Here is a 22,216-nt window from a genome sequence, read left to right on the forward strand (position 1 = left end):
TTGGAGTTTTTAAGATCCAATAAAAGTTATTATGGATAATATTCTATTATCCAAATAATACAAACAAGTATCCATTATAAATGGTAATTCAAAGAAATCATGTAACACCACAGTTGGCTTGTTTACAGACTGTAGCGCTTGTGAATATACTGACTTGGTCTCTTCAGGTCACTCAAATTCTCCGCTCTGAGGTCCTCCTGGCATTTCCAAATGAAGGCTGCTTAGGTAATTAGGGGTGCAATCTACATTCTACATCTCCATCTAATTTATTCATTCTGATCCAAATCTACTAAGTATCTTCCTGTTACCCCAAGCTTAATTATTATTTTAAAAATCCTTAATGTAGATTTGCTCATAAGGAAATTTTGAGATTACTCACTAGTGCAAATTCCTTGTTGAGAATCATCTGCTCCACCAGCGACGACTCATTATGGAAGAGATGAGGTTGCATGTGACTCCACATATGTGGAAACCACCAGAACTCATCCACAGAATTTAGCAATAAGTCATCACCTTCATCCTCTTCAATAGTTCCTGCAAAGTTAAGAATATTAACCGGTAAATAATATGCTGAATTACCCTGACATTTTTTTCTGAAGGTGATGATACATGAAAATGGTGCCTTGAGTTTTGCTTATTTAGTTGCATTTTTGACTGACCAATACTAAAAGACCAACATCAAAGAACAATGTTTAAATTGTACTTACACATGCAGGATTCCATCACACACAAACTGTGCTGCAGGCACCTAAAAGTGCAGCTTTACCATGCCACCAGTCTGTGGCCCTAGAATATATGATGCTGATGTGCTATTTTTGCTGCCACAAAAGGAGCCAACAATTCAATTCATATGAATCCAACTGCATAGAACCTAACTAAGCTTGCTACCCTTTCTTAATTTCAAGGAACAGATCCTTATTTTTTTATTTCACAAATAAAAGAAGTGTTGCGTCATAACGGCAAAAAAGCAATTTTAATTTAATGGAGTACAAGGACTATATTTTGCCATAGTGTTCTGATACATCATTTTATTATGGTCTGTTCTTGATTTTGGAGCACTTCAACTGGCAACCACAAACCCAGCATGGATAACACATTTAGTATTTTAAACTGGGCCTAAGGATCAACTAAACAGCTACAGTCACCTCCTTGAAATCCAGTTCTATTACTGGACACTAATGAATTGCTAGTCATGAAGAAAGTTCCTTATCTTTTAAGGGCTATGCAGGAATAACAAGAGGAAATGTTGAGTGTTCTTTTTTTCATCATTGAAGAATAACTCTTGAAAAGCCATGGCTACCTTTTATTGAAGAATGGGTCTTTGCAAGGATGTGCATTAGCAAGGAAGCAATTAAACCTCGTTAAATCGCTGCCTTTCCTGAGTCTATTGGCCATTAAATGTCTTTCAGTTATAAAGTGCAAGGGTGACATAAATGTTGTCCCTCATGTTATCTAGGTAGAGATACAGAGCTAGATATACGGTGTTGGCTGTAAGTATTTGCTCTTCACTGCTGTAACACATCCCCTTTCCCTCCAAGATCAACATTGGTAGTCCATCCAGGTACCCCTTTCTTTATAAACAGTAACCAGTACGTTGCAAATGTTTGCAAAATTCACCCCATCCAAATTTCCCTCTGGATTTTGAGGCTCCCAATTGCCACTGTCCTAACTATATCATTTTATCCTGCATTTCCTCCAAGGGGCTCAGGAAAGCATAACATGTTTCTTCTTCCCTTTCTATTTCATCCTTACAATAACACTGGGAAGCAGGCCAGGCAGTGAAACAGAACAAGCAATCTTAAGCATGCCTAATCACATGCAAATCCCATGTTATTCAGTGGGGCACACTCCCGGAAAAATGGATTGCAGCAAGAGCAGTTGGGCCGAGAGCACCATGGCGATTTATGGCAGAGTGGGGATTTAAATCAAGGCCTCTCTACACTCTGATCATTACACCATCCAGAATATCACTAGTCTTGTGTGTGACTTGCACTGATGACTTAAGAATTTGCTGCCGTACTGTTATTTGATTCCCCACTGTTGTACAAAATACTACACTTACAGTTTGCCAAAGTTTTCAGTTTCTTCTGTTCATTCATGTCTTTCTTAATACAGGTAGCTGATGCACACAATTGCATTTATAAACTACAGACAGAAGAATAAGCCACAAATGATCAGATGGAATTGAAAAAATACAGCAAACTTCTCATGAATTTAATTTTATAAATTAATTTAGAAATTTCCCATGTTGCTTTGGAAGAAAGATGGACTGGAACTCAGAGTGGAGCAATAACAGCACTTTAGAGTTAGTGTTGGTTATGTTCTGAGTTAATAAAGCAATTATGTTTAAGGCCTGCTGAACTTTATTTCATCCATTACCAGACACAGCACTTCTTGTGGCAACAAAGGTGGGATTGAATTCTGAGAGCCTAATATGACACTGACTCTGTTCTAAAGTGCTCCTGGTAGCAGTCTGAACAAGGCTGGTTCAGGAACCAGGGTAGATTTGTGATCAAAACAGCTGCTCTTGGAAATATCAAAGAGTTTGACATTAGCAAACCTGCTTCTTGGGATTCATACTCGGAGAGCTTTTCCTTCAACCTTGACGTGAATAAGATAGATGACCCTGAACAGAAACAAGTTGTTCTCCTAACTGTCTGTGGAGCTCAGATATTTGCCATAATAAGATCATTCAGTGTACCTGCTTCTCCTAAGACTAAGCCATTTGATGAACTTGTGAGGTTATTGAAGGCCCATCCCTCACCAGCACCATCAATAATTGTGCAGAGATTTAAAATTCACAAAAGAGACCAACAACAAGCAGAAGGCATTGCAGAGATGTGCCTTCTCTCCCTACACTGCAACTTTGGAGATTTCTTAGAGGTCATGCTGAGGGATTGTCTGGTGTGTGGAGTTTATGATGAAGTGCTCCAAAAGTGCCTCCTATCTGAGCCAAAGTTGACACTTGCAATGGCTCAAGAAAAGGCATTGGCCAGTGAGACTGTCAATTCATGTCACAGAAATTAAGGGGAAAGCTTCTAACATAAACACTATCTATAGCAAGCAGGCAGAAAATTCTTGACAACCGGATCACAAAAGTTCAGGAAATGCACCTTTCAGAATATCCTTAAAAAACTCAAAGCAAACCGATTCTTGTTCAGGGTGCAGAAGACTGCATCACTCAATTTGCTTTTTCAAGTATGCAGAGAGTAGATTCTTCAAGAAGAAGGGCCACTTAGAGAGAGTAAGTCATTCAAAACCTGCCTATTTAAAGCCAAGGAGCCATAACAAAGAATCACATCGCCTGGTACTTTATCAATGGTCATGAATGTAAGATGGAAATCAGCTCCAGTTCTGCAGTATCCATAATCAATAAATATCTATTTCATTGCCTTTTCTGAAGGAGTTTTCCCCACAGCTGTCAAGAGAATCTTGTTGGTCTCTTAGGTCGTTGGACTCAAGGTGCCACCTGACTCAAATCCTGCTGTTCTGCTTCAGAAGGTTGTCAATAAAATTTTCCAAAGTGCTTTGGAAGCTTTTGATGGAAGCCCCTGTCATTCCGTCTGGATCCAGAGGTCACACCAATTTGCATGAAAGCTAGAAAAGTGCCTTTTGCACTCTAAAAAAAATTGAGAGAGATCTTCATCATCTTATCAAACAAGGGGTCCTTAAACCAGCGACCCAGACCCAGTGGGCTACAGTGATTCTGGTAGTATTAAAGCCTAGTGATAAGGTGTGAATCTGCAGCGAGTACAAATGCACTGTAAACAAGGCACTAGAACAGCATCCCTATCCAGCGCCTGTAATAAATCAATTACTCGCTGTCCTTGCTGGTGGAAAAGTCTTTACAAAACTTGATCTGGCCCAAGCATCTCAGCCATTGATTGTTAATGACGCTTCAACAGACACCCAGACAACCATCACACGTTGTGGGGTATTCCAGGTGAAGTGCCTCCAATGTGGATTTTCTGTTGTCCCTGGATTAATGGAGAGCCTGCTGTCTGGAATTCTAGGGATTATTCTATACATCAACGATGTCCTGATTATGGAATCAACAGAGGGTGAACTTGCTGAATGGCTTCATGAAGTCTTGCTTCATTTTGATAAACCAGGTCTCCATATTAAAAAAAGAAAAATGTGAAATTGAAACTTCTAGTTTTATATTATTAGACTATCACATTGATGTTTCCGGTACCCACTCCAATAAAGTACATACAATCCAGGATGCACCATCTCTGAAATTAAAACAAGAGTTTTTCTTGGCTCTTCAGTTTTTAACATGTCCTTCTTCAAAAGGTGACCATTGCTGAGCCCTGCATTGCCTATTGAAAAATGGAGTTCCTTGGAATTGGACTAGCTAGCATGAAGATGCATTCCAGAACATAAGCAATTAACAAATTCTAGTGCTGTGCTTATCCATTATGATGAGAAGAAACCACTGATCCTTACTATTGACATTCACCTTATGGTGTGGGAGCAATACTTAGCCAGAAATTATCAGATAATTGAGAGACACCATTTGCTTACTATTCATGAACTATATTATCTGCTGCAAGAAATTATGCTCAAATTGACAGGAAAGCCCTTGCTGTTACCTCCGGAGTCAAGAAATTATGCAACTACCTCTACAGCTGTGCTTTTAAAATTTGCAGAGCTCACAAGCCTTTGTTAAGATGCTTCTCGACTGATAAACCTATACCCTAAATTCTCTCACAACGTATGCAGTGGTGGAGTATCGTATTTAGCACTTATGATTATACCTTTGTCTACAAGCCTGGAAAAACAATTGCTAATACTTACTTTCTGAGGTGGTTGCTTCTTCCTGTTTTTGATTTTGAGGTGTCTCTTCCACAGGAAGTCTTGATGTTGGAATCCCTCCCAGACACACCTCTTTGAGCTGACCAAATTGCAAGATTAACTGCTAAGGACCCCAAAATGGCTCATGTTTTAAACTGGGTATGGAGGGTATTACTAGCTCAAGGACTGCCTGAGAAATTCAAGTCATTCAAAAGCTGCCAGTGTGAACTGTCTGCCCATAAAAGAGGCCTTCTATGGGGAAACCATGTTATCATTCCTGAAGGGGGTCACCAAACCACTTTGTCCATGCTGCATGCTGCACACCCAGGAATTGTTCACATAAAAGCACTAGCTAGAAGCTATGTCTGGTGGCCTGGAATTGACTTGGACATTAAAAATACTGTTAACAAGTGCAACACATGCCAGACTGCTAGGCATAATCCACCAAGAGCACTTAATTTCCCTTGGGAAGTGACCAAGAACCCACATCAATTTTGCAGGTCCCTTTCATGGAAAGAACCTCTTGATTGTTGTAGACTCCTATTCTAAATGGCTTGAATTGGTCTTGGTGCCATCTCAAACATCAACAGCAACAATCTCAGTGTTGCACCATCTATTTGCTACCCATGGATTTCCTGAAACAATCATCTTGGACCAAGGGTCTACATTTATATCTGTTAATTTCCAAGAATTTGTGGACAATGGCTTGATTAGAGCTATCACCATTGCTCCACGCCAACTTGAGGGAATGGCAGGCCAAATGGATGGTGCAGACCACAAAAGATGCTTTGAAGCAGATTGTGGGAGGTGATTGGGCAACAAGTCTAGCCGGATTTCCCATTGCTCAACATGTTATTCCCTGTTCAATGACAGGAGTCAGTCCAGCTGAATTACTCATGGGGTGATGTCTTAAAACATGTTTCGATCATCTACATCCAAATTTAACTGAGGCTCTACAAGAAAAAGAGAAACAGGTTCTGGATGTTGCTTTGTCAACATCCCTTTGTTCATTTATACCTCAGGAACTGGTCTATGCAAGGAACTTTGGATCTGAACTATGGTGGGTTCCTTCTACCATAACTGAGATCACTTGGCCTGTGTCTTACAAGCTCCAGTGTGTAGATGGGCAAGTGTGGCATCGGCATGTAGATCAGCTGAGAAGACAAACATTATCAAGGAAAGAGATAGCGGCAGAGCCCCAGAGGCACCAACTAGACAGCACTCTGGGGTTGTTGTCCCTCCTGCTACACCCCTTATTCAGTCACTGGAACCACCCAAAGTTCATGCACCCTTGCTGGCAGAAGTAATTGAAGTAGAATCACCTGGAGACCCGACAGGAGAACCCAGAGACCAGCCAGTGAGAGATTACTACCTCTTTGGTTGAAGGATTATTCCCTCAACTAAGGAGCTAAGAAGTGCTGAGGAAGGGGTATTGTGTGTGTCTGAGGGTACTGTGCCTTTTGAATTGAGTTTGCAGGACTTTTTCAGCCGCTGTACTTTTGGGCCAATGGCTGATGTGGGCAGAGTTTCAAGGTCAGTGTTCATTGTGTTCTTAGTTGTATTATGCACTGTATTATATGTTAATATAATTGTTGTAACTGCTTCCGTTGTTTTTATCTTTATGTTTACTGTCATGTTGTGCTCTGCTCTGAGCCCCTTGTAGGGAGGGTGGACAAAAAGTCAAGCAAGCAAGCAAGCAAGCAAACAAACAAAGTTTAAGGACTGCTGAACTTCATTTCTTCCACTACCAGACACCACTGATAGATCTCAGTTATCTGGAACCTTAACCTAATGGATGCTCAAGGTGCATTAACCCAGAACAAAATCTTATTATATAATATCTAAAATAAAAAATATATAAATAAAAGCAATTACACAGAAACCATCCAAAAGAACACACATTGAATGGCAAATAATAAATTAAAGCAGCCCCAAATGCTCAATTTAATTGAACTTCTTATTATTATTTCAGTAATTATTAAATTGTAGTTATCGTAATAGCAGGATTGCAAGGCTGAGTCCTTTTGGGGGTTCCTGAATTCAACTCAAGTTCAGAAACGGAACAGAGAATTGTGCATTGAGGAAGATCAAGCCAGAATGCCGCAGCAGCTTCAATGTGCTAATAAAACATGTTGAGCATCTTAAATTAAAAGCCTCTGTGGGTAGAGAAGTCACATTTATGGTAATTAAAGAATACTTATCCATGTTTTGTTTATAAAGAGTTAATAAAGTGTATGTTTGCATGGAGAATTCTTTGACATGTTGCCTCTAAGCAGAAGTGACAAAACAATTCTACCTTTAAAAGTAAGGCTCACTTTGGAAGTTGGATGCCTGGTTGGGTCCCTTAATGGAAGGCACTGACATGCCTGAAATCATTAAGTTGCATTGTGCTATTTTAGTCAGTCTTAAAAAACAAAACAAAACACTAGGGAATACATATTCGTACACACGTGCTCACATTTTCCATCTCAGCACCAATCACAAATTCAATATTGATAACGTTTAAGTCACCTTGGAAATAGAAAATCTGAACAGTTGGTATGTTATACAAATGTTATCATTGAATTCCCACAGGGCTTAGGGAGAATAAGGAATAAGAAAAGGAGTGATCAAACTGGCAAACAAGAATTAATATATACTGTAGACAAAATCCTTCTCATTAGGACATTATATATAATTTAACATCAAATTTCTCACATCTTTTAAATCACCATGTTTCCATTTTGTGAGTCTGACATTCCTTTTTTTTCTTATGGAAAGTCAACAATTTTATATGTCCTCATGATTTAGCATCTAAGGTGAGACATACTGAGGTTCAGGCCCAACAACATAACTTTTTTTGACTTGGATCGCAGGTATTTGGAGACTGATTGTTCCTCCTGCAATGGTGAGGAACACTGTGTTAAATCTTTTTGTATGTTATTACTTCCTTCGTTGTAGGGCTGGACCCAGCACTGAAAAGAAATTCTAGTATTAAGCCTTTGTGAGCCTTGCTTTTCATCTTTCAGTGAAACAGGGTTGTACTTACTTGTAACTGTTGTTGATCAAGTGCTCTTCTGTACAGACACAAATGGAATTTGCACATGCACAAGCCAGCCACTGACTTTCTAAAGCTCTTAGTGGTGTAGGTTGCTCACCTAGCCTTTTTGTGCGCTTTCCCCCCTAGGGCAGCTATAAAAGGCTGGGCGAGCGACTCCTTCCCTCAATTCTCTAAGCTGCTGGTGCAGAAAACAGGTAAGAAAAAAGAGCCCACAACAAAGAAGAAGGAAGGGATATGTGCCTGCACAGAAGACTACTAGATGACCAACAGTTACAAGTAAGTGTGACCTTGTTTTCATCGTCGTGTTGTTGCCAAGTAGGCCCCCTCCCCTGCTTTAAGGCCTGCCATGGACTGTGTTAAAGTTTCCTGCATTACTGTTTTACTGCTGCACCAGAGATTGCCCTGCACGTGTGTGTCCTGGTACACGTGTCAGTTTCCTGCCTGCTTGTTTAACTACCTTGCTGCTGCAATAGACTGTGTAGTTCTCTGACTCCATGTTTGGATAACTGCACAAAGGACTCTTTTCCTGGGCAGCCCTGCCTAGACCTGTATCTGGACTTCCCAGTGTGTGTTTGGACTTTGTTACAAGTGTGCCCCGTGCCTGCATTGCCATCTGCCATGGACCGTGCCTGTTCCCTGCTTTGGACTGTGTTTTACATGCTGTTACCCCTGCCTCCATGGAAGCCTGCCTCATATGGGCCCAAGCCGCTGCTAGCAGCCGGGCGCCTGCCGGGGAAACCTCCAGCGAGCCTGGCTAGGCGCTCCCTGGTCAGTTCCTGCCTGGAGCCTCCCGCGGGCCGGTTGCCGAGCTTGCCCTCGCTACCGGGCAGCCTGCTATCCAGGCCCAGCCATGCCCCGCCGGCATCCATGTTCTTAGGCAGCCAGAGGACCCAGAGGAAAAGACTGCTTTGGGAAGCCATTTCGGCGAAGCGGGCACACCACGTCCGCAGCGAGAGTACCTCGCCCCGCTCTGCATATCTTAGGAGCCGCCCAGGAGAAGGAACTAAGTGCCGACCATCCCAAGCACTTAGAGAATGCATCTCAAAGAAACCTCCGCATTCCAGAGCTGATGACATCAGGACAAGCCCTGTCCGCTGGAACATCCATTCAGCCCACTCGGATTTCCCCCTCCCTCTTTTGTCTCCTCTTCCTGAGGTGTCACTTATCACAATCAGATTACCAAAGTGGCCCATCCAAGCCATTCAGTAACCCATTAGAACCTTTGTTTTAATCTGTGAGAACCACCAAGTACAGCACCAGCCCCAGGGTACGTTTTGGGGTATTTAAGCCGGCCTCTCAGACCGCATGGTGCGCGTGCCATCCTATCCAGAACCCCTCGCTGTCCGTCTGTGGTCCCAGTGCTGGCATTGGGCCACCTCGCTGTTGTGTCTCTGCTCCGCTTCAGGATTGTGAGTATTCCCCACCAACGTTGGGAACCTGCTAATGCGAAAGTCTCTATATTTCCTACTCTGTATTTCCTAGGTCTTGTATGTTTCCTTGTATGTATGTGCAAGTTCAGGCTTACGCCACACTATTAGTAAATACACGTGATTGAACCTATTTGTAGTCTGCCTCTTTGTCACTAGAGTGTCTGGAATCGGGACCTCCGTAAACATAGGTTAGATCCGCGCTAATTTTAGTTACAGACTGCTAGAGCTAATTTCCCCCTTATAATAAAAAGCAGTTCTGGTAACAGTTTACTGGTGGAGAATGCGGGCAAAACCCAGTTCGTGTGAATCCACGTGAGTCGACACGCGTGTTTTCAGCAAACTGCCGTAGAGGAAAAATTTCCAGACCTCTGTGTAAAGAGCGCAATTTAGCTCAGGGAATTAAAAGTGCGAGTGTGTGTGGCTCTAGCGAGCAATTCTATCTTGTGGGTTGGCTTTTTCCCCCATTTCCTCCTTCAGCCAGCTTTGGACTACTCGCCTTATTTTGTGCACTGCGAGGCTGTACAGCCATTATAACCGGTGTATCTGTGGGTGAGGACCTCTGAACTGGTGAAGTTCCTGGCCACCTTACGGGCCGCCTAAACGCGTCTATGTGGGTGGGATCCCAGAAGTAGGCTCTAGATATATATATACATCCTGAAGCAGCACATATAAAACTCTCTTCCGACCTCCCCCGTCTCTCCTAAGTCCGTCCAAACCTCGTTCCTGCCAGCACTTAGGCTTCAATCCCCGCTCCGGAGGAAACGTGAAGGGATTGACAGTCCGTTCGTTTAGTTAGCTTTGGGAATCTAAAGCCAGGTTCCTGAAGCCCTGCGGCAGCCGGCCGCACCGTGCTTAAGAGTTTTAAGTTAGACTCTTGGGCGCACCCTGCTTGAGAGTTAGTAGGACTCTTGGGCACATTTTTGCTTGGGAGTTGTTTGAACTCTTGAGCGCTTTTCCGCTTGGGAGTACCGTAGTTTTACTCCTGGGCACTTTTGCTTAGGGACTTGCAGAGGCAGTCCTTGAGCGCTTTCAGTCTTTTGGTCGAGGCTTGGAGACAGTTTAACCGTTTGTCTCTGAGCACGAGGCCTGGGGACACTTTGAGTTGAGTTCCTGGGCAGAGAGCTTGAGAGCATTTTTAGCTTCTGAGCAGAGGCTTGGGAGCATTTCTGGTTTTCTGAGCACATAGGCTTGGGAGACCCCTGAGCTTTGGCTTCTAAGCAGAGGCTTGGGAGCACTGAGCATTTTTGGTTCTTGGGCTTAGAGAAGCTTGGGAGCACCTTCTGAGCCAGTAAATTTTTCCTGGTCCTGTGGCTTGTAGGCAAGCTTGCAACGGGAATAGGAATTTTTCCTTCTCCCCCGGTGGAGGAGAACCGAGTGTAGGACCCTTAAATACCCTTGTGAACCTAAAAGTAGGACCTTTAAACCCCCCCTGGCAAAACCTGTGTAGAACCCAGTTTAAAAATCCTTGAGAACCGGAGGGAAGGATAAACCTCCCAAAGGAACATAGAGAGGAAGAGTTGTTAAAACCCCTAAGAATCCAGTTTAAGAATCCCCGAGGACCCGAAGGAAAACACCCCTCTGAACGGCCCCTAGACGGGAAAACTTATAGGGAGCTTTAATCGCCCCACCGCTGGTGCCGCTGATCCACTCTTTAACCTCCCCCGAGATCAGCCTTAGACGAAAGGAAAAATGTACCGGGCAACCCCCACCGTGCCCCGCCTGGAGAAGTGGCTAGTTAAGAAGGGAGATTGCCCTTGGGAAGCCGGTTCCTTCAAGGGACCCGACCCGCTCCAGATAGTTAGAAGCACCTTCCAGGACTTCTGCGACAAGGAGAAACCTAGGTCTAGCAAGAAAGATAGATATGGAACTTGGGCACTTTTCACCGCCCTACAGGACAGCGTGTCCCTAATTAATAAGCTACAGGCAGCTCAGGAAGAACAGGAACAGGAGATAGAGAAGTTAACGAAGGAGAAGAAAGAGTATGAGGAAAAGGCAGCCGAGTGGCGTTCAGAACGTGTCAATTTCATGCTGGAGAAGCAGGGACTAGCCGCTGCCCTTCAAGACGCCCAGCACAAGGCTGAAGTAGCCACCGCTCGTGCCGATATGGCTGAGCACGCAGTAGTTGAAGGACAGGAGAAAATTGCCAAATTAACCCATGCTGCCCAGTTCATGGCGGAGCAGAAGGTTGCAAAGATAGCCGCAGCGGACCACTCCGCTTGTAAGAGGGAGCTAGAGGCCCTAAAGCAGCACCTGGGAATGCAACAGGCCATAATTTCCGCCGTGCATCCCGCAGCCCTCTTGGCCCTCCCCGAAGATAGCACTGACAGCTGGTCATCCCCCTCTCCCCAGCCCGAGGAGACCCCGCAGCCCCTCCATCCGGTAGCCACTAAGGAGATCGTCTCCATGGACAAGGACGGCAGGAAGACAGACCGGGTCGTTAAGGAGACCCGCAATTGGAGGCCCGACGAGCTCCAAGCCATAGCAGATCGTATGGGGCCCTTAAACCGAGACACGGCCATCCAATGGTTCACTCACGTAATCACCTCTCAGCCCTCCGCTGGTGGTTCCAACGTGGCCCAGCTGCATCCCTTCTGGACTCTATCAATGGCATAATGTTTGATTAATGTGGATGGCATAGACATCGAGCCCATTTGATTGGGCCATTTTCTTCCCACAACTGGAGTACTTCTTGAAAAGGGCTTTGGAACTAGACATGGGCACAAACCAAAAAAAATTACCGATCCAGAGGATCGTGGTTTGGTGCAGACCACGATCCCAAATTCCCAAACAGCAACGAACATCTCCCGGTCCCGAACCAGATCGTGGATAGTGGATCGTGGATCGTGGAGGCCACATAGATCCCTATCCCCCAAAGCCAAGCACAATTGTTTCTCCGTGGTTGGAAGGAAGCCCTGCTGATCAAGGAAAGCTGGGCTTCCATTCGGGTTTCCAGGGCAACAGAAGGAGGGCAAACAGAGCTCAGGCCTTCCCCTGGCTCCATTGCCAGGGGAATAGATTGCTGGCGCCTGAGTGTCTGGATTCCCGAACCGAGCCCGAACATCATGATCCAGGCCTCTCCCAACCACTGGATCGTTGGCCGTGGACGATCACGATCCACCGGGTCATGATTGCATGATCACCATTTTCGTGGGTTTTTGACATTCGTAATGCGGATCGTGCTCATCTCTATTTGGAACCATGGATCTGAAGGCCTTAACTCATATAAAGCATGATGGATCTGAGGTGCGAAGAGAAGAGACGTTCTTCTTCAGTGATGTCAAAAGAAGAACTAAAGAAGGGAGCTGCTCACCCCAACTTTTATAGCCATGTTTGGGGGTAAAGCACATGAAAAGGCAAGGCGAGTGTCTCGCGCCTCTAGGAGCTTTAGAACATCTGCAGCTGACCTGTGCATGCACAGATCCCATGTAGGACTGCACAGAACACATGACAATGAACATACCAATCTGCTCCAGAACATAAAGTTCTTCTAGACCAACATTCTTTTTCTTCAGTTGCCAACCAGATGTCCTTACTCAAAACGGGGCTCACCCGTTACAAAACTGTCAACAAAACAAAGTAGATACCGGTGTACAAGTACTACACGGTTCAATTAATTTTTAAATAAATTATAATATTTATATCCCTTCAAAGTGCAAAAGTGCTCAGTGATATATGAAGCATAAATAATGCATATGACGATAATACGACTAGTAACAAGCATATGCGGCAAAGTCCTCAGGCATAGAAGTTCATGAGTCAATGAAAAACTATATCTTCAAATATATTGCACAATGGCCCAGAGGTGGCCTCCAAATCCAGAAGACAACGTAAATGCTGTAGCTGAACTCGTTCAGTGTCAATGTTCACACAGAGACAATTTTACATATGGGGGGCCACAACATTGAGCCTTTACCAAGTATTTTGTCATCATCATTCACAGACTCTTCAATACAAATTAAGGAGGTGGCTATGCCTGTACATGCCTACACAAACAGGCTCTGCTCCTGAAAAGGTCTTCGCTCTTATGCTTCATTCTTCAGGTCTAGTTTAATACTTCATTTTCCTGCTCACATTAGGAAAACGTATATAAGGAAAGCATCTCAGAGTGTGTAATTACAAAATGTAAATAGTCAAACATTTGCTTCTGCTGCTGCTGCTGGAGATTTCTCCACCATCCTCATACCCCGTACACATACATGAACTTTAATATTTATTTATTAACTGTTGACTTATTTGGGGAAATGTATATGCTATCACTCCTGTTTGAGGAAGTCCTGCTTGAGGAGGCTGACAACCAAAAACAATACAATAAAAACATAAAGCACCATAATTCATCATCAACATAAAAACAAAACAGGCCTTTCAAAAGAAGGCAGTGGCAAACAGCATTGAACACCAATTAGCACCTTAAAAATATCCATTAAACAGACCTCAGACCGGAAGCAGGCCATAAAGCAGCTAAAAAGATAAAGCCCTTCCGTTAAAAGCCTGTGTGAAAAGAACTGTTTTGGCCTCTCACCTACAAGCCAGTATGGTGGGCACCTAAGTTTGCCAGTAGGCTTGACAGTTCCTCAGTGGGAGCAGAGGATCCCCTGCCCCTATCCCCTGCCTCCCCCCCCCTTTCTTTGGAGGGCAGGAATGGGGTCAAAGTGTGCTTCAGAGCAATCTGGCATCGTGCTGGGAATGACATCATTCCTGGCGCAAAGCAAAAGTGATGGTTCATGGTGGGGTCTGTTTGAATAAAAATCAGCCTCCAAATTAGTGTTTGGGGTTGATTCAATTAGCCCCCAGTATGACCCGTTTCTTCCGTGTTGTGCTGGAAATGACATCATTCCTGGTGCAATGTAGTGTACTCTGGAGCATGCATGCTCTGTACGCATGAGTGAGATGACTGTTACCCCTGGCATGACTCTCCTGTGAATCCTCATCCCACCCTTTCACCCTCAGGGGACCTGGCAACCCTAGTTTCCAGGTCTCTGCCCTCAACACCCAGGAGCTTTGAGACCACAGGAAGAGACGCATCAATCAACGTCTCAGTGCTTTAGGAATTTCCCAAAACTCTATAGTAAACGTTATTCTTCCCTCCCTTTTCCTCCCATCACTCATTCAAGCAGTGGTGGGAGCCGGGAGGTGGCAGCGGGAGGCTTCTTGCTATACTGCGTAAGCTGGTAACTCTATAGGCGCCAGATGAGCCACAATGGGGAGAGCATTTCAAAAGTGAGGTGCAACCACTGAAAATGCCCTGTCTCTACTTGCCACCCATTTCACCTCTGCCCAGACATCCTAACAGGTAAGCTGGGCAATGTGGGGAAGACAGTCTTTCAAGTAGCCTGCCCCCATTAGAAATGCACATTTTGCTTTAGGAACAGGGGGGAAATAATGCACAGTCCTTATTCCTCTATAAAATCCATCAGCTCCAAATGCCTTGGTTGGGACAGTTGTTCTGATTTCCGTATGTTTAAGGAGCTGGACTGTATTCACTCATTTTTAAAAAGAAGCACTGCCAGTGAATTCTCCATAGGTTCCAAGGCACAAACCTGCTTAGTATCTAAACCATTTTTCATGAATCCATTTCTCAGCTGTAATATAGCAGAGAAGATGCCCATATTTTTTCATTGCATATAGCCATGGAGCAGAGAAAATATTTCAAGGCTAAATCTGGTGAAATATCCTATAGAAATAAGGCCTAATCATCTAATCCAACCGTCATGGAAAGAACTTTGCTCCTGGGCTCCTGTCTCATTCTCACTAGCAACCTTGCTTCATCCATCAAGTTAACCTGTATACACTCTGTTCTTGCAAGATTATCAACAATCTCCCTGGATTTCTCTCTAGCCTGTGAGTTGGCATCACTAAAGTAGTTATTAGCTGTTTTTGTATAGTCTGGGCTTTAGGGAGACCTGCAGCACGTGCACGTCCCTGGAGAAACCACACATCTACTGCCACCAAGATAATAACCTTTGTTTTTATCATCTGCCACTGGCTGCTTTCATTTCTGCTTTCTAGTAGCTTGGCAGCCTCATCTTCCATAGATGGTCTCCTTAGAGGGAGACCTGTACAAAAAGAATCTTTACACTGCTATTTACTGCAGTGATCCAGACAACAAAGAGAAAAGTCAAGCCACCCTGATCTTCAGAGGCTTCTGTCAATGTACATTTTGTCCACGGGATGAATCCAACCTACACTGAGTGTTCAGCACACTACTGCAAATCACCCTTAGGTCTGCAATCCTAGTGAGTAAGGTTTAATTTAAAATTGACCCTGGACATGTACCAAAACCCATAATTGTACATTCTACGTATCTGCAGATTCATTTAAACTGAGTTGCTGGGACTTTGTATGCAGCATTAGTGCGAATACTGAGTATACATAGGTTTACTCTGCCTCCTGCCATGGCAAGAAGTCTCCCTCTGTTGCACACTGCAGCTCATAAAGGTGGCAGGAGAAAAATAAAAATGCTGTAGACCTCTGTGCCGATACATCAATTTCTGGTACACTCACTCCCCTCCTGCTGGTTGCCAGGCTTGATCTCGCAATGCTAGATATACAGAAGCAGAGGGCCTGGTTTAATTATGGAGCCAAATGTGTAGAATACCACATATTTGCATATACCTAGCATTCTGCGGAAATGTGCTCCACTTATTGCACATAGAATCACAGCATCATAGAGTTGGAAGGAACCTCCAGGGCCATCTAGTCAAATCACCTGCGTAATGCAGGAAATTCACCACTGCCTCCTACCCACATCCCTAGTGATGGCTGCTCCATGCCCAGAAGATGAAAAAAAAACCACTCCAAGATCGATGTATTGTCGAAGGCTTTCACGGCTGGAGAACGATGGTTGTTGTGGGTTTTCCGGGCTGTATTGCCGTGGTCTTGGCATTGTAGTTCCTGACGTTTCGCCAGCAGCTGTGGCTGGCATCTTCAGAGGTGTAGCACCAAAAGACAAAGATCTCTCAGTGTCACAGTGTGGAAAAGATGTGGCAGGTCGTTTATATCTACTCATGAATGAACAGAGCATGGTTTCCAGTTCTGAAAAACACCGGCTAACAAAACACTCCACACCCGACAATAGCCCTGCAGAGAAGATTAGCACATCAAGCACCAATCCATATGCAAAAAGAACCTCCTCAGGATACAGTGAAGCCTCCCGCCATTAGCATTCCACACCCTGGGAAACTCCTACAGGATGACTCAGCTCAGTCCCACCCCTCCTGAGTAGACAACCATCACTCCAAGATCCCTGGCCAAACTGGCCTGGGGAAAATTGCTTCCTGGCCTCGAAGTGGCGATCAGCATTACCCTGGGCATGTAAGAAAGGGCCATGAGAATAAGCACTGATGTAACCCTTCCTGCCTCCCTCTCTTGATCTGCCTGGGTTCACAGAATCAGCATTACTATCAGATGGACATTTAGCCTTTGCTTAAAAACCTCTAGAGAAGGAGAGCTTGCTACTTCCTGCGGAAGCCTGTTCCACTGAGGGACTTCTCTAACAATCAGGAAGTTCTTCCTAATGTGTAGCCCAAAACTCTTTTGATTCAATTTCAACTCGTTGGTTCTGGTGTGACTTTCTGGGGCAATGAAAAACAACTCCACGCCATCCTTTATAAGAAGGCCCTTCAAGTACTTGAAGATGGTTATCATATCACTTCTCAGTTGTCTCCTCTCCAGGCTAAACATATCAAACTCCTCCAACCTTTCCTCATAGGACTTGGCTCCCAGACCCCTCACCATCTTTGTTGCCCTCCTCTGCACACATTCCTTCTTAAACTGTGGTGCCCCAACCTGAACACAATATTCTAGGTAAGGTCTAAAAAGAGCAGAGTAAAGCAGCACCATCACTTCACATGATCTGGACATGATACTTTTGTTGATACAGTCCAAAAGCGCATTTGCCTTTTTAGCTACTATATATCACACTGCTAACTCATGTTCAGTGTATGGTCTGCTAAGACCTCTAGATACTTTTCACACATACTACTGACAAGTCTCCTCCATCCTATAATAATGCATTTGATTTTTCCTACCTGAATGCAGAACTTTACATTTCACTCTGTTGAAATTCATTTTACTTGTTTTAGCCCAGTTTTCCAGCCTGTCAAGATCATCCTGTATCCTGAGTCTGTCTTCTACCATATTTGCTACCCCTTCCAATTTAGTATCATCTGCAAATTTAATAAGCATTCCCTCTATGCCGTCATCCAAATCATGCTTTCCCCAGCAGTTTCTGCAAGAAATGATGGATTTGTATATCAACCACAAGTGTTACTCAAACTTCACTTTTTCTCCATAAAAAGATACCTCAGGCACTGAAAGCAGTGAAGCTAAGTAGCTAAGCTCGTTCCACTAGAGATCTTTAGTACTGCATATCCATTCTTAACATTAGCAACTCAGGCAGTTTATTGTTTAATGCATCAGGCAATGAGCACGAAGGATCTCATTCTCTCTAGAAACAAAGTGCCAAGGAATGAATTGCGGATATTAAGACAGGCTAAAAATTCAAAACTGATGTGCATGAAACTGTTTGGTACAGTCGTACAGTTGTTAAAACTAACAGTAGCATTTGCACATGTTTGGTTAATAGAATTCTTTCAACATCCAAGATCAAGTCTCAATGGCTGTATTTAAAAAGAAAGCCACTCTTTCAATAATATGTACATTTTTCCCCTCATGAAAAAGGGTAAATAACTAGCTCTTCCGCCGAATGACCTGGTACTTTAGCCCATCTCTAACTCCTGTAAAATAACTATGAAACAACACACGGGTTATGCCTCTTTCAAACCTGTACCAGAAGGACACAAACAATCATATGAAGGGAGCCTTGATGGATTTGCTTGTAACAACCCACAATGATTGCTGACGGCAACACATTACATTGTGCCAGTGTAAAAGCTCTCCTCTACTTTGGTTCACTTAAGATTATTAAAGATTCTACACATATATGCAATCTGAAGAGAAACCAGAGTATGCACATATGTGTGTGTGATGATCACACAACCCTATGGAACCTTTTGAATGTTCATTTCTGCAGTTTTGCAGTGTAAGCAGATCACTCAGGACTGGAAGCTGCTGGAGCCTGGATAAGTGGCCTGGGTCCAGCCGGAAGGGATGCAGCAGGGAGCATTTTGCTGCCTCTGATATGTGCCAGCAGCAAATGGCTGCCTCCCCTTCGAGTTGGTTCTTAATGAAGAAGAAACAAAGCTGGGAAGGGACAGCAGGCAAGTGCAGTTTAAACACAGAATGAGGCTTAAAAGAAGAATGCAGGCAGATTCAGAATGCAAACGTGACGAGAAGCAAAAAATGCTAATCAGCAGAATCAGGGGGTGGGTGGGCAGAATCAATTAATTACTTAGAACTGGAAAGGTGAAGTAATCCTCTTTTCATTTAATTTAAATTCCTTTTAATCCACATATTTTCTCCCCTGGACATAACAGTACACTTTAAAAACAAACCATTCCACAATGCATTCTCTCTTATGTGACAGTAGTACTTGGATAAGCCTAATTCATAACCCAGAGAAGTCACTGCAGGGTGCTCCTCACACAGAAATACTACATCAGCTTAATGGGGTTGGATGTCTCAGTTTTTGACATTTTTGTCTTATTTTACTTGACAGGTTGAGAAAGCCAAAACCAGTACCAGCTTTGCCCTGTCTTCTGCTGCCATAAATACCTGGCAGTTATGTCTATTTCTTTTATAATCTCCAACCTGACAGTATCTCTTTAGGAAAATGATCAGAGCTTTTCTTTCACATACACCATTTGCCTTTAGTATATTTGTTTGAAATGAACATCACAGATTTCCACTCCCCCATCAGCTGAAACAATTTGGAAGGCTAGAATCCCACATCTCAAATATGCACGTGGAAATTCTGAATAAGAATCTGAGCTATAAAATAATATTAAGTGTATAGCTACAAATCTAAGCATTTCAATCTATAAATGTTGACTTAGACAGGAGTTCTGTAAAAAAGGTGGGTTTCAATTTTGATGAGCCAGTTTTTTAAACCTTTGGAGACATTCTAAGATTTCCTCCAAGTGCTATCTATGATATGAGGGTGAACAAGTGTTATTAATTTAATTTGGTACTTGTTTTGCAATTTCATGACATCAAGTGTTCTGGTCAACATTCCTCCAGTGATCCGCTGTGAAATTCTATAAACTTCATCCATATAAATGTGCACACAGAATGAATTTTGTTATGTAAATTAAATGAGCTTTGTAGGCATTTTATAAGTTTTGCAATTGCAACCCCTGATTCTAACTTTACATATCTATATATAAATGTGTACCACTACAAAAACATAGTAGATATTTTGTGGAATGAGCAAAAACAATACTCATGGAATTCTATTTTACTTCATGGACGTCTTAGATGGGAATGGCATTCTGGGTAGGATTCCAGCAATTGAAAAGCATTCTAATGCATGAAAGAAAAATGTTTTGCTCTGAAGGCCAAATTTTTTTTGGTATTAAATGTGTGTAACTGTGAACCTTTGCTCCTGATGAAAGGCAGGAATATCACTGGGTATTTTAAGTATTGTTTATTGGGAACTCTAATATTCTAACTTGTTCTGAAGTGAATTTTGGGCAAAAAATTATCAAGTTACATTTTAAATTTTTTTTTTCATTTTTAACGTGTAAACTTCAGCATTGTCTTGCCAGCTGAGATGAATTTGCTTTAAAATTGTCTTGATTAACTGCTGTTTGAGACTCTATAATTTCTTCTTACCTGTGTGGTAAAATTTTCCTGAAAATCCAAGATTGAAGGTAAAATTTGCAACCTGAGTGCGTAGTAAAGTTTGAGTCTCTAGTAAGGCCTGAAACAAATAAGAAATAGAATGAATGTAGAAAAAATGATCATTTTAAAATAGCTGTTGAGATTCAAAGTAAAAAAAAATCCTAGCACATTCAGATGTGTGACCCCTCTCCCCCACTTTATTCTGTATCATAAATGTACACCAAGTTATACTGTAATAAATGGAACGCATATGTTAAAGAAAGTATCATGATGAATTACATTTTGTGATTACATTTTATCATACTACTGCAGTTTGTGTATCATAAGCACAAAACTCCAATGATATAAAAAAAGTAGTGCCTATTAATTTAGGCCTCCCAAACTGACAAAGGGGTGCAAAATATAAAATGCTTGGCAATATATTCTCTCTTTAAGAATTCTGAGCTTCTCACAATAGGACGAGTTGTAGCCCCTTGTTTAAAGCCCTGATAAATTAATACATTAATTAATTACATTTTTTCCTCTCATGGAACTCAAGATGCACAGGATTCCCAGGTAATCTTTCATCCAAGCAGACCCAGCTCTGCTTAGCTGCAGCAATACAGTTTCATATACTTTCAAAGCACATCCTAGGGGTTAGATTGGTATTTCCACAATGTTCTTACCATTTCTCTCCTGTCCCTCTAATCCATACTTAATCTGTGTTTAGAAGAAAAATATGGACAAATAGCACTTATCAAGGACAAATCTCTTTCACCAGAGAGATAAACAGCTGTCTTTTTACTAATGTGTTTTAAACAGATTACAAACAGTTCACTGACAAGCAACAGGTACAGGTTGTATGGTGGTTTGCTGAGATGTCTTTAGCTCTCACCACTAAGTGCTATTGAAGGAAGAAAGGGATTCAGAGCCTTCACCAGAGGGCATCAGGAGGTGGCAATGTAAACCACTGCAGCACCTTGCACACAACTACTGAGTATCAGAACTCAGCACCACCGGTGATGTTATTGTTTGCGCTCACCGCAGGTATTATTAATGTCCTGTCCACTCAGCAGCCATGCCCTTGCACAGCGGTGTATAGGGTTGCCAGCAGGGGCATGGAGGTGTCATTGCAATGATAGTGTAACATCATTTCTGGGACAAAACCTGGAAGTGGGCATCACATCACTCTAGGACTCAGCAGAAACTCTATGGGTTACCATAGAATTACTGGTGAATACTAGAATGGTGTAACATCACTTCTGGACTTGCCCCAGAAATGAGATCATGCCATCAATGTTTCCTCAGAGCTTAGCAGTGGCATCAACTGTAGCCCTTCCAAAAATAAAAATGGTGGGCACATGATCTCCCTTGGTGAGAAATGAAAAACTGCAGTTGTTCATTAGTTTTGGACTGTAAATTCAAATACAGCTAACTAAAGCAATTTCAAACAACAGCTTTTTTTTTTTGCAATAGATTAAGGGGTATGTATATCTTGGTATACCATAGACCACTAAATTCTTAAAGTTTAGCCAAATTACAGTCAACTGAGGAACAAAAACATATTTTGCCCAGGGTTGTCAAATTTTGTTTCAGGCTAGCAACAGGGAACTGAGCCAGCAGAAATTGGTGGGAGAGTTTACACAACATTTGAGGACAGTGGCGTTTCAGATCTGTATTCACAGCAACAAACATACTCTGGACTGCATGCTATGAAATGATAGCACTTTAAGGGTGCTCCTGATGAAAGCTGGCAGTCATGTGTAGTTTTGTGGCATGCTTGCATGTGTGAAGCATGTATGATTACTTGAAACTCAAGCAGAAATCATGTAAAATTGAAGAGCCTTAGTGTGCATGCCGTCTACAGCTATATACGCATGCATTCTAATACATGGGCAAGAGGGATGAGGGAAGTCCTCTGCTTAAAACTCTACCAGCAAAAAATTTGGCAGAACAACAAACACAAACAATCAGGCAATTGGCAGCCTTAATTTGACCAATTAGTATTGACGCTTTAATGCATCCTATTAAGAATAGGCAGGCAGTAGATTTACTGGGCTGGAATCCCATTAATTAATGTTTTTGATATAGGTTAGATGCTGTTTCCAAATAAGCGGCTCATGAATGTATCCTAGAGGCAAATCTGAGATCTATTTTTTTATTTTCACTAAAGACTATGGGTTGAATCCAGCACAAAATTTACACTTTTGCTAGAGCTCTTGGGCAAGGG

General features: G+C 42.8%; 1 protein-coding gene across 2 annotated transcripts in view; it reads right to left on the reverse strand.

The window, feature by feature from the left end:
• Positions 1-22,216, reverse strand: part of NDST4 (N-deacetylase and N-sulfotransferase 4) — a 197,523-nt gene that overhangs the window by 118,100 nt on the left and 57,207 nt on the right. For both annotated transcript variants that reach the window (XM_054990026.1, XM_054990025.1), the window contains exons 2-3: positions 19,999-20,086; positions 380-534 (exon numbers count right to left, since the gene is read on the reverse strand). In XM_054990026.1, the coding sequence (XP_054846001.1) occupies positions 380-534; positions 19,999-20,086 (243 nt within the window). The remainder of the gene's footprint in view (positions 1-379; positions 535-19,998; positions 20,087-22,216) is intronic.

This window comes from Eublepharis macularius, chromosome 10 (genome assembly GCF_028583425.1).
Source record: "Eublepharis macularius isolate TG4126 chromosome 10, MPM_Emac_v1.0, whole genome shotgun sequence".
Classification (NCBI taxonomy): domain Eukaryota; kingdom Metazoa; phylum Chordata; class Lepidosauria; order Squamata; family Eublepharidae; genus Eublepharis; species Eublepharis macularius.